We start from the raw sequence: 16,628 nt of genomic DNA on the forward strand, positions 1-16,628 counted from the left end.
ATAATTGACCAAGTCATATTTTAACGTTCATCTTGTATTTAGCGTCAAGATGCCTAGTGATTATGGAATGAAAAAAGCACTCTGATTGGCTTAGGATGCAGCCAATGAGGCACAGTGAATCAGCAGCGTTAGGAGAGTAGAGTTAGGTTAGATATCACAATTTGTCCAAAATATGACTTTTATGCTCTTATGCTATGAGGCTAACGATAGACGTTTGAATATAATGTCACCCATTGATTTGTGTGGGCATCGTGTTTAAGACGCTGTGGTCTTAAACACTCCAGTCATCGATATACCTTCATGTTCTTCAATCTGAGGACCTTTCTGGCCCAACCCAGGGGAACATCCACCCGCAGCACACCTGCCCCTGCCTGTGGCCGGCTCGTAACACATCCCCGATTATGACATGAAACGTGAAGGCCCGAGCAGCAGTACCACCCACCTGGCTGGTGGACAGCTGACAATGCTGAGCCACAGCGTAGGAGGTGTCCATGAAAATCTCCGGCATGGAGGTGAGGTCCTCGATAGCCTGCAGCCTCAGCCCCAGGAGGTGGCGGTCTATGGCTTGCCCGTGGATTGCCTGATCAAAAACACAAAAAGAAACGCTGTGACATCGACTCAGTGACTCGGAACGTGGTGGATTGGTGTCAGACCAAGGCCTTACGTCTTTGGTCGTCTGCCGGTGGGTCTGAACTGCTTGGCGCATCAAGGCAATCTTCTCTGCGTTCTGTTGAGAAGCAGGAGAAGGGGGGTCAAGGAAAGGGACTGGATCTGCTCTGAACATCCAGGTACTCAAACAGATTGCGTTGCTCCACCCCTACCGGTTTGTCTGGATCATCCATGGCCAGCACAAACTTGGACAAATCCATCGTCGTCGACCTGATGGCATCCGTTCTCCCGTATTTAAACATTCGTAAGGAAGCGCTCTCATAGGTGGAGCCGCACATGTTATACATTCTGCAATCAAAGCGGAGTGGGGCGTGACATTAGTAGATACTGTGTTTTTAGAACATACAGACAGACAGTGATGCTGTGGTAGAAAGAGGTTCAGAACACGGCTTTACGCTCACCTAAAGTAGGCGAGTTGAAGCGCCATCTGCACAAACGCATCAGGACTCAGCTTGTGTTGCTTTGGTACGTTTTGGCCAAAATGTGAAAACACCAGAACCTTCACATCCAGGTCATGGACCATCCTACCAGAGAAAATAAAACCTTTAATGAGGAGATTCAAGGAGATGACGAATTAACCAACTCATTCCACGTGTCCACATACTGGGAGCATAACATGTGACACATACATGTGTACATACTGGGACCATAATACACATGTTTACATACTAGGACAATAACACACCACACACGTTTACATACGGGGAGATCATTTGACACAAATGTTAACATGCTGCTATATAACGGGTGGCTTAAATCAAGCAATCTGATTGGTTCCCAACTGTTGTATATTGAGCGTATACACACAGCTATGACTCCCATTCAGTTTACAGAGTTCAGTATCACTCCGCGCCTAACTTGAACTGTTGTTTATTTATATATAAAAGCAATAGCATAGTTCACTGAAGCCTAAAAATATGTTGATTGCTGGAGAGGGTGGAAATGTTGTAAAGCAATAGGCACACGGTGAGTGAACTGCTAGTAGGCTAAATTGCCGGCGAACCAAGCTACCGTCTCTAGCCTTCTCTCTGAAGGACGCTACAGTGTGTTGCATAGCAACTGCCGCACACTTTGCATGCAGCCAGGAGGGACTACTTTTTTGTGTTCGTTAAAAAAATGCTTTTCCGACTTTCTCACTTTTTCAAAATTGAGGGTGTCTATGACTTTCATTTCGCCATACTTACGCAACCGTTTTATAAAAGCAATAGATCACTTCAGTCAGTGCAATGTGCTCATTATACCAGTTAAGGGGGTCGCCGTCCCTCCGCTGCACGTCGGGATGAACAACGCCCCTTAACTGTGGTATAATGAGCACATTCCGCAGCCTGTCGTGATCTATCTCTTAAATAACTAATATCATATATATAACTATTGCACGTGACACATACATGTTCACATACTGGGACCACGAGGCACCACACACACACACGTCCACATAGTACAGCTATAAACCCTTCACGTACATGTTCATGTTCTGCTTGGCGTTCTCGATGTCCCTCTTGACCTCGGGGGTGATGTTGAAGCGCAGCTTGAGGGGCATGGGTAGCGGCAACATGGGGGAGCGTAGCGTATCCGGCCGCTGCCTGGGGTCGGACACAGCACCCAAATGGATTAGAAATCACGCTATTGGTCAATCCCATGCGGATATCTGCTGTGGTATAAAGGGGATAAAGGGTTTCATGTGTACAGAATATAATGACTCACATGTACTGAACGACGTAGTCGATGAGGAAGACGATGGGCGGGCCTTCAGCGGGGGAGTGTTCGTAGACCAGTCCACATGTTCCGTCCTCGCCCACGATGAACTGGGACGCGATTCACAAACGCACGCAAGTAAGTACGTAGCTTTACTTATGGAGCACTTTTTATAATACACAGTTACAAAGTGCTGCACACTCACACCCAAGTGAATAAATGAACTATGTAAAAACATCACAATGAGACAGAACAAATTCCAAAACCAAAGCTAAGGTGATTAAGTTTTAGTTTTATAGTTGCTTAGTAACATGATGGTCAAAGGAAATATTCTGGTCAAAGATGATTCTTAGCAGTATACTTGATATGCAAGTGAAATGGACCAATAAATGTATTAACTGCAATGTAAAAGAATAAATAGGTTGTAGAGGAAATAAATAGACCTACAATGTTTAACATTTAGCAGTCAAATGTGCTGTGGGTAAGATTTAAGAGCTATATTTGAATTTAATTTGTTAGAAATGCCACAGCCACCTGTTAGCCATTAGTGTGAAATGCTCTGTGGAATATCTGTTCTGGTTGACTGTGCCGGCCTATTTAAGAGCCAATCTAGATCTCAGACCGCTCCCGGCCTATTCCCGACCAATCAGGGCATCTCTTTCCTGATAATGATCCTTGATAATCTTTCCTCCAGCCCTACACTCCAGCCCTATTCTACAGCCCTACACTACATCCCAAGCGCTTTTAGTGCAAGAAAAGCGCTATACAAATCCAATGTATTATTATTATTATGATTATCCCTACACTCCAGCCCACGACCCGGAGCTTTGTGTGGTTACTATTACCCCAGCACCGTCCACGTTCCATTCTGAGGTGAGCCTGTCACTGACCTGCAGTGTCTTGTCAAACCACCGGTTGCCGCTGTTCCAGCGGGCGCCCCCGCCGTGCAGCATCTGGGCCGCCACCCGGCTCTGGTATAGCTCGTCAGACACGCGGGGCATGGGCGCGTCCAGACACACGCTGAAGATGCTCTTCTGGATGGCGCGCACCGACTCCTTGTTCGTCTTGTCTGCAGAGGACAGCCGGCACACAGGATCAGCCATTGGACCAGGATGTGTTTTTTTTTACTATAATCACTTAATGTACGCACTTATTGTATGCTGTATGTCCTTGCAGTTAATAATAGTACTTAGCATTGTGTAGCATCTAATCCTAGCTGGTTTTGTTGACGATGGGGAATGGGTTAACATAGGCTGTGTCCCAATTCAGGGGCTGCGTCCTTCGAAGGACACAGTCTATGAAGGTGTGGCCTTCATAGACCGCGAAGGCTCTACACCGAATGCCGAACGAGCGTTGTTAAATGAGACGGTCTAGCGGTGACAGCTGCGGTTCAAACCGGACAGCGGAGGAGAAATATGGAGCCAGAAATCATGATTTTATTTGTTATGTTTTATCTTTTAATGGAGGAGTGGGAGAAGATTCACCGCCGGAGCCGGTGAGTGAAGAGGAAGAGAGGACGTTGGCTTAACGTTAATTAGTTTAACGTTATATGGCTAGCGTTAATGTCATTGAACTTTGACAATAAAGTTACATATTTAAAATGGTCCCAACCTTACTTTTATATTTAAAAAATGGTTTTACATAGTTTTGTCATTAAACATGTATTCGCTGCAGGTGCCGCTTCCGCTCTCTCCGCGCCATTTCTGAAAAAAAATCTAACGCGCAATGAATCTTAGGATACGTTGGGCCGTGAAGGATCCACCCGGTGGGTCCTTCAAATCCAGGAAAAGAAGGCTGCATATCTCGGCCGCATTTGAAGGAGCCTTCGAAATGGGACAGCCTTGACACGCCGCTGTGACGTAAACATGCTTCAAATGCGTCCTTCGAAGGATGCAGCCCCTGAATTGAGACGCAGCCAGCGTGATTGTTAGTGATTGGCACTTGGTTCTATGAACATCCTTATATTACCGACAGCGATATATTGTTTCTCTTTCTTCTGACAAATGTACTTATTGTTAGTCGCTTTGGATACAAAGCGACTAACTGGTGTCTGCTCAATGCCCTAAATGTAAATGTCAATGTAAATGTTTATGGAATAGAGTTGTTTTTGCATCTGAAATGTGGGACCTTACAAACTGTATCCTCTTGTGTTATTTGATGTAAATGAACTCTACAGTCTTTGCCCGTCTGAGTGCACAAACGTGAAGAAGAATTAAAAAGCACACTGCAGAGCGAGATGTGTTGGTCTACGGTCTACCCCTACGATAGCTTCAGGCACTGGCAGGATTTGAACAAAGAGAAAAGCAGGGTACAGTTACAACAGCCCCCCGTATCTAGGACACAAACGCAAGAAGGCATCAATCACGGGCGCCGCAGAGTTCAATCGCTTCCATATTTCAGTCAAACACCTGTACGCCCCGTCCCAAGGTACCACCACCACCACCCCCAACAACCTCATCCCCACCCCCAGCCAAGCCTCACCCTTCATGAGGTTGTTGTAGGCCTTGCCCCAGGTGTTGCGGTGCTGAGATGTCAGGATGCCGATGGGCTCCTTGTTGGTCTGCAGGGAGGAGTTCCAGATCTTCTCCAGCTGCATGTAGAGCTGGTCCTCCGTCAGCGGGGAGCCGTCGCTGTTGTACACGTCCAGCACGAAGAACTGAGGGGGGCCGCAGTCATTGTAGCGTCATACAACGGCTCTGTTTCATATCAGATGGAGCTCATAATAATCCATATATCAGATAGGATCTGTGTTGATGGAGCAGGAGGGACTAGAAGACAGGCTGGAAGGTTCTGGGTTACCCCTCTGTCTGGGGTCTTCCTGTAGCCCTGAGCAAGATGTCTAACCACTATCTGCTTATTATTTATATGATTATGTATTAACTCTGTATCTTAAACTGATAGATTATGGTCAGTCAGTTGGATCCAAGCATGCCAGAACACTAAATCTAAAATTAATCCCAAAAAAAAAAAAGTTTAAATAAGGAGACTTTGGTGTACCTGGAAGTTGTGCACCACGGTGATGTGCGTGGATGTGCCGTGGTTGGTGACAGTGTCTCTCTTGGGTCCGGGGATCCGGCAGGAGGAGAGGATCTTGTAGTACTGGTCCATGCACAGAGGCTTCCCACCGAGGTACTCCAGAGGCAAGGTATCGCTAGCACACAGACCCTCGCGTTATTCAGGGGTCATGTTTGGCACCAGTGTAGAACAACTGGGTCCGTTTTATTCATGTTTATGGTTTTGGTTGTGAAACATACCTGTCAATCATCTTTTTGAACTGCAAGATGCCAGTTATCAATTTTGCAGCAAACCTAACAAAGATTAAATAATGAATAAAAATTATTATACTTCCTCATGCATTAAATGGTTACATTTATGTTTTTAATTGCACATGGTCCCTTTCAAATCAAATCAAATCATTCTATATAATCAATAAATTCAATAAATGAATGAGGTGTGCATCATATTAATAATATGTAAGTATAAGTTGCTAATGGTATATTCAAGGTGGAAAGCAGAGACCGACTTGCTAGTGTTTGCTATGCCCTGTGTTGTGTTGCTATGCTGTGCTACATTGTTCACTGCATATCCCACCGGTCAGAGTGGTCCGAAAAAGCCCAGCCATGTTTACCAGCTGTGAAAGCGCCAAAAATAGCCGGCGAGAGGAACAGGATTAGCCTGCGTGAAGGTTGACGCGTAGGTCCAGCTGATTCACAACCCTGGAGCTTGAATCACACCAAACGTAAACAGCGCCTCTCTGTTCTCAGTCAGGCCTCGTCGTCTCCTCTCAGCACAGCGGCCGCACCAGAGCACCTTTCTCAAGGGCATCAATGCAAACACATGCATGTGTGCTTATGCCTTTTGTAGTGGCGTGCAAACCACAGTGAAAAGCCACCGTCCATCCCAGCTGAAAGAGGCCTGAGTTCACCATGCCTTTCTTGTTCCACCGCGTTCACGATCGTCGTTTAGTTACAAGAGTAAACGTAAATCTTCCAGAGGGGAATCAACCAGAATCTCAATTCCGATAATGTCAGTGGTGAATTGAAATAAAATAAAATTTGATTAATTGAATCCACTAATTGCTAGGACTATCTCTATAGAGTATGACCCCCACCATCTCTGGGTCCAATTCCTTCATTAAATCAATAATTCATTCATTAGGCCATAACATCAATTATGGCTATCATCTTAAAAGAATGTGAAATAATAATTCAGAATTATTAAAATAACATCAAAATGATAGTGCTCCTCCTACACCTACTAACTGGCCTCAACCCGGTTCAACTACAATGGCTCTGGGTTGTTGTTGTTGTGGTGGTGGTGACAGGAGCCGTGCAGGTATAGGGGTTCCTCACCTCATCTGCCCCTGGCGGTCGCGGTACTGCATGCGGGGAAGCACCACCCCAGGGCTGGTGTACACAGCCACCGGCATGCGGCAGTCCAGATAGGCAGACTGCATCCACCACTCTGAGAGCTGGGGACCGTGACACAATGGACCATGTTTCAACATCAACACTCAAACACTGTTTGCAAGTGTGTCTGATCCGTGTTACTACTATCTTCTGTCTTTGAGTTTGTCGTCTTGTCTAATAGTTTTTAGATTTACTTGAATCAAGTGATTTTCAGTGGAATCAGTATGGGAGTATGGAATCCGAGTATGATTCCAAGTATGGAATCATGCAAAGAATAATGCATGGTGGTGGGCTTAATGGGGGATCAAATCCAGAAGCCTTGGTCTGTGAGACACAATACTCGCTGATGTTCCCTGTCTAGATCCACACAAACACACACACACACTAATCAAATGCGTGTTTAAAATATATTTTAAAAACATCCTGTTGCAGAAAGCAACCAAGGACAGAACACAACATATCGACCCTGAATTCGTAGTGTGTTCCACTATGGGATTTCAAATAACACACACACACACACACACACACACACACACACACACACACACACACACACACACACACACAAACATTACACACATTACACACACACATCACACGCTGCACCCTACACACACCCAGTTCTCCGTCTTCCTGGCCCTGCGCTCCAGGCTCTTCTGCAGCCTCTCCCCCACTCCTCCCTGGAGGAAGTCGGCCACCAGTTGCCGCGTGTGCTCCAGCTCCTCCTCGCTGACGATGGGCTCCAGCATGGCCAGGTAGCGCTCGCACGTCTGCCTGAGCGGGGGCACGGGCAGCCTGGGCAGGCCCTCCTGGGTCACCACCGACCTCTCTGGGACGTGGTTGACCCCCACTGGTCTGAGCCGGCACGCTGCGCGCCCCCCCAGGCCCGGCCGCAGCTGTGACAGACAACCGACGGCGGGGGCGTTGTGTGATTAGTGGGGCTGCAGTGGAGGGTTTGTTTTTAGGGTTGATTATTGTTATTTTTATGCGTCTTTTCCACGTCATTGGTTTGTCAGAGTTTTGGAAATGGACCAGGTCAATCAAGAGATAAAACATCACTCTTTACTTCATAGTGATCTGAAACTGAGAACAACTCAATATTGTGTCTAATAAACTTGTAATACCGTTGATTGCTATATTTTAATTCATTGTTTATCAAGGATATAAATAAATAAATTGTCTTCTCACTGTAATATGATTCATAAAATAATTTGACTTTTTTCCATCATTATTTGGCTATGTAGTTTGATAAGATGTACGTCCTGATATGATCCAGGTCAAGGAACGGCAGGTTCCTGCTCTTCTACTCAAACTGTCCTCAAGTTGTCGACTGCTATCATCTGCAGGCCCATCGATAATATCCGAGGCTTAAACTCACAAATGGGGTAAAGGGTGCCCTAATTACCCGTTATGAAACATTGGCATTACTTTATACGGGTATAATCTTGACCCGATTGCTGCTTACTGATATAAACACAACTGAAGGCCTAGCAGTCAGCTGAAGGCCTCTTGTTTGTTCTGTCAATACATACAAAGTTTAGCCGGACCGCAGCAGTCATCCACATGCGCTTCAGAAACGCATTAGTCTGGATGCTGGTCAGGGAATACGCGCAATGTGGATCTGACAGCCGTTTTGAACATGCTATCGCATTGCTATTCGGGTTATGTGTTCTGTGACAACGATCACAGGGGTGAGGTAAACACGAATACAGAAGCGTTCAATCGGTCGATACATGGATCGATATATGGGTGAAATGTGCGTGGATGTGTGCGGGGCTCCTCCCCCTTTTAACCTCAGATCATCATAACAAACCCACTCCTGTTACTAACACTGCTAGGGTTTATAAACGAGCACACCGCCTCAATCATTCACGGCGTGTTCACTTACCGCAGCTCGAACTAAATATCCCAACATGTCTTCAAATGGACGCACTTAGGAGGTGGGTCTCGTGTGCATGTTCTGAAGCCCAGGCTGACATGTCTCAAGGACAACCGAGCAGAAGTATCAACACCAGGGTTGTGTCCAGTCTCCGCCCCCTGAGGAAGGATTTGTTGGGACGAGACGAGTTCACTTCACTCATGCTTCCGCAATGAACGCGTGACGAGTTATTTCATGTGCGATGGAGATATGTTTTGTGTGTATCGAATAAAAATATGACTTTCACTGAAGGTGGTGCAAAGTGCATCGACAAGTCACTATACTATTGAGGGATTATAAGGCAGATCTGTTATAAATATGGGGGCACCCACTAAATATTGCGGGTGGGTGTACAGTTTCGTGTTGTCCACATGATGGCGCTCGGCCAACACCTTCAAACGTGCATATAGGTTACAACTATAGTGCTGTTTGAAATAGCCTATCGTCTGCTTCACTATATACATATTCAACTCAGACTCCAATGATAAAATTAAACATTACAAACAAAGGTTTCAAACTTGGTCCAGTTTATTTTTCAGTATCGTTTATTGTGTGGCAAATCAAAGGCCAAGTGGAAATGAATGAGTATGAAAATAGTAGCCTTATGTGCAAAAGTAGACTCCAGCAAGGACACGATCACTCTCAGAACCACACGTCACCAATACTATTCAACGACACACAATATGGAATTGCAGTGTTGTGTTTTAATTGAAAACAAGTGTAAGGAAACTATACAAAATCAAATATCTGACACATCAAAATGCTTCAATTGCTCTCGTCCAACCACTGCCGGATAACAATTTCTGTTTAAGACATATAGTTTGAGATGCGAATATCTGCTCAAGGTCCGTATGCTGCCAACTCATGAACTCAGACAGTCCTCCGGAGCCCAGCACCGAGATTATGTTGGATATGTTTGCGCTGTCCAAGTGTTCCGAATCGGACTGCAAGTCTTCATCAGTCCGCGTCCTCTTGCCCGGCATCGGCCCCAGGTCGGGCAGGTAGAACTCAGGATCAACAAAATAATAACTTGTGTCTACTTTACGCTTTTTACTGAAGCACTGCGCGCCTTGGGTTGGTTGTTTTGGTGGCGCGCAACAGTCAGAGTGGAAGTATCCGTTGGTGACGGTGGTCACCACATGCGTGTCCAAGTCGAGCACGGTCTTTTGGTTGGACTGCGTGTGAACTATCGGTAAGTCCCAGGAAGATTTCTCCGCAGTACAGCAGCTCCAACATGCATCGGACACCATGACGTCCGACGAGTCGCTCACAGAGACCATGGCGCAGGCTGCAGGCGCCTCTTGGTGCGCCACCTCTGCAGGTTGGCCGCTCGGCTGGTGCGCTCCGCAGTGCCAAGTGTCCGACTCGTGCCCGCCAAAGTTACAGTAGAAGTCGTCAGACAACTCCGTAAAGCTCCCGGACAGCTCGAGGTAGTCTTGCTCTTGGCACGCCGTGGATACATCCTCGTAGTGATGATGATGATGAGTCTTTTGTATCTGAGGGAAGTTCTTGTTCACGTACAACTGTCTGGCGTTGTGGAGGACGTACGTTACCAGCAAGTTCTTGTGGAGCTTGATGCCTCCTCTCTGCGTCCTGGAGCTTTGGATTTTCCTCAAGGAAATGGAGATCAGGTTCTGTGCGTCAAATGCGCACTCCATCCTAAAACGGTCCACCCTTCTTCCCCTTACTTCCTCAAAACACTTATTTCTATACCCCGATAAATGTGTACGTTTAGTTCGAGGGATTTCTACTTGGTTCGAGCACACTGTGCGCAGAGCGCTCCATGTCTTCCCAGTAAGGGCATGGATTCGCAACTCTCATCTTTCCTCGCCACGCCCTCGAGTTGACAGCGTCCAATGGGAAGGAGGCGGACCGTCTGTTATAGGCAAATCTCACTACAAGCCTCATTCACGATGCATGGAGGAGTTGTCATGCTGCATTTCACAATGTGTCTGCGTGGTGTGCATGGCTTAGTCCTTGCAAAATATTACTTTAGTAGGATGGAATATAATAAACAAATGATATTAGACTGTCAGCATACAGGACAGCATATGACATAAACCCACAGATATTTCCATGAATGTCATTAAGATCAGTGACATAGTTTGCAACTGGGTCTATCCAAGTTGTATTTCCAATTTCCACAAACACATACATACACACTCATACAGACACAGACACAGACCACACACACACACACACACACACACACACACACACACACACACACACACACACACACGCACGCACGCACGCACGCACGCACACACACACACACACACACACACACACACACACACACACACTTGTAGTGCATTGTCTCCAACTCCAGCAGCATGATGTCATTAGAACAAACACTAATAAATGAAACTCAAGGTGAGATCCAGGTGCCCACAAAGATCCACGCCACACATCTGTTTGTGTGTACACACACACACCAAGACGGCTGACATCATGGCTGACTCCTCATCCTGACTTTGATTCACGTCCGATGGGAGAAACAGCAGGACGGATCGTTATTGTTGTCATCCTTATTATCACCATAATGTCCCTGAGGGTGTACGGTTGATACCGGCATTGCCTCCTCCTTCAAAGCATCTCAGTATGTTCAGGAATCAGTTTGAGGGGATTTGGTTTGGCCTGACAGGACCTCCCACGTAATTGAATTACAGTGTCATTTAAAATAGATAATGGCTACTACAACGCTATGGTATGTTTTAATATCACAGCACAGCTCACCCTTGATTAACCCTTTTGGACTGAACGGATAGCACGGTAGTAAGCAGCTGTGTGTCACCGTATGCGACGTCTCTAATGTGTCCAACACCTTCTTTGGTGTCCAACAGGCTTACGTGTGAATGTTGAAGTTGTGTGAAACTGTACTAAAATATGTCATGTCTGCATCACACCACACAAGTGAAATAATCCATACAAATACATATGGCATATGTGTGTGTGGGTGCGTTTGTGTGTGTGTGTGTGTGTCATGGCATTGATAGCATTATTATGAAACAATAGATACCAGAATCCTAGTTGAAATAAAGTCAATGTCAATTCATCTCCCTACTGCAACACAAAGATAGAAGATTCAATACTATGCCATTTTTTCCTTTCTTTTACTTGAATTACAACAAATCAAATCTCCTGTGTCATGATTAGTGTCAATAGGAGAACAGTTCATTTTAAGATAGAGCTGGTTTGAACATTATTAGGTTCAGGCTGGTGACACGCAGGTATAATGTTAAGAGTGGCTGTGCTTCAACCTTTCTATATATTTAAGTCGTTTGTTGGCAAAGGATGTCTTTATTGTTTTTTGTGTTCGAGATAAGTTCAAGATAAAGTTATTGGAGGCATTACTGACCAATCCCAACTGTTCTAAACCAAGGGAGGCAGGATTAGTCATAATCCAGGTAATAATGTTTTTTAATGCTGGGAACATTAAAAACCAACTGTAAGACTTAATGTAAGGATATGTTTAGATTTTAATTTTTTAACGTGACATGAGAACATGAGAAACATTCACCTTTAATTTCCATATTTTTATCGCCTGTGTACCGGGGTGACATAACACATGAGTCAAATAGATCTATCTCGCTCATCTGCTAGTGGAAGTGGATGAGCCTCTGATTAAATACTGATTCAATTAAAGAATCCAAAAAAATACAGCTAACAATCACATATGTAAATACAGATGGCTGTTTTTAGATGACTGGCTGTAGAGAGGTATTCTCGGTCCTAGAGCCTCTAACTCCTTGAGACAACTGAAAAGGAAAATACTCGTCAGAGAGCCTCTGCATATCCATATTGTTAGGTAGGGGGGTCATTTCTCAGAACAGAAAAAAGCCAGCGTAAAACAAAGAGGGTTCTGTCTTGTTTCAGTGTAGCTTCCTGAGCAAGGTTCTCTCTGAGATATGTGGTCTCGTCAAAGATGCACGCAATTACTGGAGAGGCGGGGCACGTTATTTACATATGCAATATGCATAAGCAAGGTTACAGAGAGGGTGAAATAACCGCCAGATAGAAGCAGAGAGGAGGGGCGGTCCGGGTGTGTGTGTGGAGGAGAGAGAGAGGAAGATAGAGAGAGAGAGAGAGAGAGAGAGAGAGAGAGAGAGAGAGAGAGAGAGAGAGAGGGAGAGAGAGAGAGAGAGAGGGAGAGAGAGAGAGGGAGAGAGAGAGAGAGAGAGAGAGAGAGAGAGAGAAAGTTGTGTGTGTGATAGAGGGAGCAGCGTTGGTTGCTGTGTATGTGTGGGTGAGCGTGCATACATATGTGTAGTCAGTTTTTGTGTGCATCCTTGGGATGTTGCTGTGTATCTGCATGTGTGCCTTTGTTTTTGTGTCTGTGTGTTCATCTGTGTCCATGTGATGTTAGTATGTGTGTGTTTGATGTGTGTGTGTGCATGTGTGAGCCTGTGTGTAGTGTGCCTCTGTGCCTGTGTGCCTGTGTGTGTGCATGTGTGTGTGTGTGTGTGTGTGTGTGTGTGTGCGTGCCTGTGTGTGTGAGTGTGTGTGTGTGTGTGTGTGTGTGTGTGCATGTGTGTATATGCGTGCATGCATGCGTGCGTGTGTGCGTGTGTCCGTGTGTGCATGCATGTGTGTGTGCATGTGTGCTCGCATGTGTGCATGTGTGCATGTGTGCATGTGTGATCGTGTGTGTGTGTGCGTGCGTGCGTGCGTGCGTGCGTGCGTGTGTGTGTGTGTGTGTGTGCGTGTGGTATGGTGGGATGGGGTGGGAGGGTTCTGCAGGAGATGCAGAACATTGGTGTTATCAATATTTAACCAAGCCTCCCAGCATATTTATGGCAGACAATAGAGCAGACATGCAAGTGTCTCATCAGAGGGGAAGTGTATTTATCACACCCCATAATAGAGGCTGTAAAATAGGTCCTTGATTCCAATGTCTTTGGCCAAACTCACATGGAAATCATAGAGCAGCCAGCACCCATTTCAGTGGTGAGTCCTGGCAGGATAAACGCATAGGTAGACGTCGTAAACCCCAAATTCATCAGAAATATTCATTAGGGCAATGCCTGTACATGTGGTACACAGATGTACACTGTATGTAATTCAATCAGTGGAAGAAGAAAAGGGCAGGGGGGGGGGGTGGGGGGGGGGGAGGGGGGGGACGATGAAAAAGAAGGAAAAGAAATAAAATGTCTGGAGCCCTCTCTCACAGACCCAAGGCCTCTCTGAAAAATGTTTCCATGTGTTGGACTGGAGCACACACACACACACACACACACACGCACACACACGCAGTGGAGAGAGGGGACGGCCTCTGCTTCATCAGATTCTTTCTGAAGCCAAATAAATCAACCCTGCGTTTCAGATCATGTGACCATATTTTTTTGGGGGCTTTGTATTATTCCGACATATCCTGTTTCATTCCCACCCCTCCAACACCCCGTCCCACACACACACACACACACACGCACACACACACACACCCTCCCTCGGTCCCGACATTAGTGCGGTCCGCCTCCTGACACATGTGCACACATGCATGTGCACGCACACACACACACACACACGCACGGTCACACTAACACACACGCACATACACACACCATTTAGGCACACATAGCCAGGAACCGGACACACACACCCACACACATACACACACACACACACACACACACACACACACACGCACACACACACACTTGCATGGCCGCACTCATTCAAAGTTTCCATTTCCTGTGCGTAGGATCACCTGTGTGGAAGGGATGGCGTGCTCGGTGGCGACGTGCTCAGGCAGGGGAACAGGAAGGAGGGTTCAAGGGTTGTCCTGCCGAGCGGGCCCAGGCAGGGGAGCCCCACCGCCCAGGGCGCTGCTCCAAGATCCGGACAAGAACAACAACAACCAGAGAGAGACAGACAGCAGAACCAGTTCCCCTAGCGCGCCGCTCTTTATTTGATTCATGTAAACGTTCACATTTTTTTTAAAATTGCATTCATGCCATTGTGTGTTATATAAACGATTCAAGGAAGAAATGTAAACTTTAGCCTATAGCAATTGACGCGCCCATGTTTCAAACTGTGGATAGGCTCCGTCTGAGGGATCAACGACATATATAACTATGTTTAAATCTCTTGTTGTGTAATAAATATTAGTGGGCCGATAAAACATTGTTGTTGTTTTTTTTGACTGTCTGGATATCAGTACTACAAGGAACAGGGATAAAAACCTGAAACACAAGAAAATAATAGGATGTATATATTTTTATTTTCCTAAGCCTTAGTTTAATGCGTTGCAGCCATGTTTCCACTTAACACATTATCACATATCTAGGGGGAGTGCAACACTGTGTGTGTGTGTGTGTGTGTGTGTGTGTGTGTGTGTGTGTGTGTGTGTGTACGTGTACGCTCGCGCGTGTGTGTGTGTGTGTGTGTGTGTGAGTGCGTGCATGCGTGCGTGTGTGTGTGTGTGAGTGCATTGTGATCAAAATAACAAGAATCTTCTATCTTTTCCGTCTAATTCCATGTGTAGATTCTGCATTAAGATTCACCCTGATACCCCTTGCATATCTGGGTGTGCTCTCGGAGCCTTGCTGATCAATACCCTTGCGCTGGGTTCTCCCCTGTGTCTCTGACAGCCATCCCCAACCCATTTGCTGTCAAATGGGCTCTGCTGCCTTTCGTGAGCACGGATGCAGATTTATGCCGGAGCAATGCGGGGCCTTGCATATTAGATGAAAGCCTTGTTTGCATATACCCTCTCTCGCTTTCTACACGAACCCCCCCCATCTTTCCCTTCCTCTCTCTCTCTCTCTCTCTCTCTCTCTCTCTCTCTCTCTCTCTCACTCTCTCTCTCTCTCTCTCTCTCACTCTCTCTCCCTCTCTCTCTCGTCCTCTCCCTCTCTCTCTCTCCTTCACCCGCTCTGCCACTTCCCCCCTCCCTCCTTCTCTCTTCCTTTTTTCTGAGGCGTCACTTTAATATGTATGCAAATGTGCTGCACTCCGCGGGTAAGATATGTGTGTGTATGTGTGTGTGTGTGTGTGTGTGTGTGTGTGTGTGTGTGTGTTCGGTTTCTGTGTGGGTGTATGTATTTCTGTGTGTGTGTGTGTGTGTGTGTGTGTGTGTGTGCATATTTCTCTGCGTGCGCTTGTGTGTATAGTTCCATGTGTATGTGAGTTTGCAGGCATATTTTTGTGTGGATGTGTGCTAGTCTAAGTGCGTGGGTATTTGTGTATGTGTGCACATTTGTGTGTACTAGTGTGTGTGTGTGCCTGTATTTCTGTGTGTCTGTGTGTGTGTGTGTGTGTGTGGATTTATTTCTGCGTACGTGTATCTGCGCGCGCGCGCGTGTGTGTGTGTGTGTGTGTGTGTGTGTGTGTGTGTGTGTGTGTGTGTGTGTGTGCGCGTGTGTGTGTGCAGGTATTTGTTCGTGCATGTGTTTGTGCATGCATTTGTGCACATGTGTGTGTGTTTGTGCACACGCGCGTGCATGTGTGCGTGTGCGTGCATGCAGAGTGGGTCCTGCAGTCAGGTGGTGTAGGGGAGATTGTGTTTGTATTTATGAGGCCTGGGCTCTGCCAGTCTTGGAGGTGTAGGGAGAGTGAGGCAGAGGCACACTGGAGGCGTGGCAGTGCAGGCAGAATGCAGACGCACACCAACAGCTGGGGTCACACTCCTTAACCACATCTGGGGACAATTAGACAATAACAAGGTTAGGATGTATAGGCACATCACACCCATCCTGATACACACATACATACACGCATACATGCATACATACATGCATACATTCATGAAGGCATACATGCATACACACATACACACATACACACTTACATACATACATACACACATTTATACACGCATACACGCATACACACATACACACATACATGCATACATGCATACATATATACTGTGCATACATACATACATACAGTACATACATACATACATACATATACATACATACATTTATGCA

General features: G+C 46.2%; 1 protein-coding gene and 1 pseudogene across 2 annotated transcripts; both read right to left on the minus strand.

The window, feature by feature from the left end:
- Positions 1-307: 307 nt before the first annotated feature.
- Positions 308-8,793, minus strand: LOC311370836 (carnitine O-acetyltransferase-like; the record flags this gene model as incomplete). The annotated part of the gene is made up of 13 exons (XM_084489134.1): positions 8,662-8,793; positions 7,391-7,669; positions 6,717-6,835; positions 5,619-5,672; positions 5,362-5,515; positions 4,846-5,020; positions 3,255-3,433; positions 2,374-2,474; positions 2,133-2,252; positions 1,071-1,193; positions 822-957; positions 665-727; positions 308-580 (listed from the first exon to the last, which is right to left on the minus strand). The coding sequence occupies exons 1-13, from the start codon at positions 8,686-8,688 to the stop codon at positions 308-310; spliced, it is 1,803 nt and encodes a 600-aa protein (XP_084345260.1). The 5' UTR covers positions 8,689-8,793.
- A 543-nt stretch (positions 8,794-9,336) lies between these two features.
- LOC311370837 (immediate early response gene 5-like protein pseudogene) lies at positions 9,337-10,349 on the minus strand (annotated as a pseudogene). The gene has a single exon. The product of its transcript is annotated as an immediate early response gene 5-like protein pseudogene (transcript).
- Between the last annotated feature and the right edge of the window lie 6,279 nt (positions 10,350-16,628).

This window comes from Micromesistius poutassou (genome assembly GCF_964030765.1).
Source record: "Micromesistius poutassou genome assembly, contig: SCAFFOLD_5340, whole genome shotgun sequence".
NCBI classification, from domain to species: domain Eukaryota; kingdom Metazoa; phylum Chordata; class Actinopteri; order Gadiformes; family Gadidae; genus Micromesistius; species Micromesistius poutassou.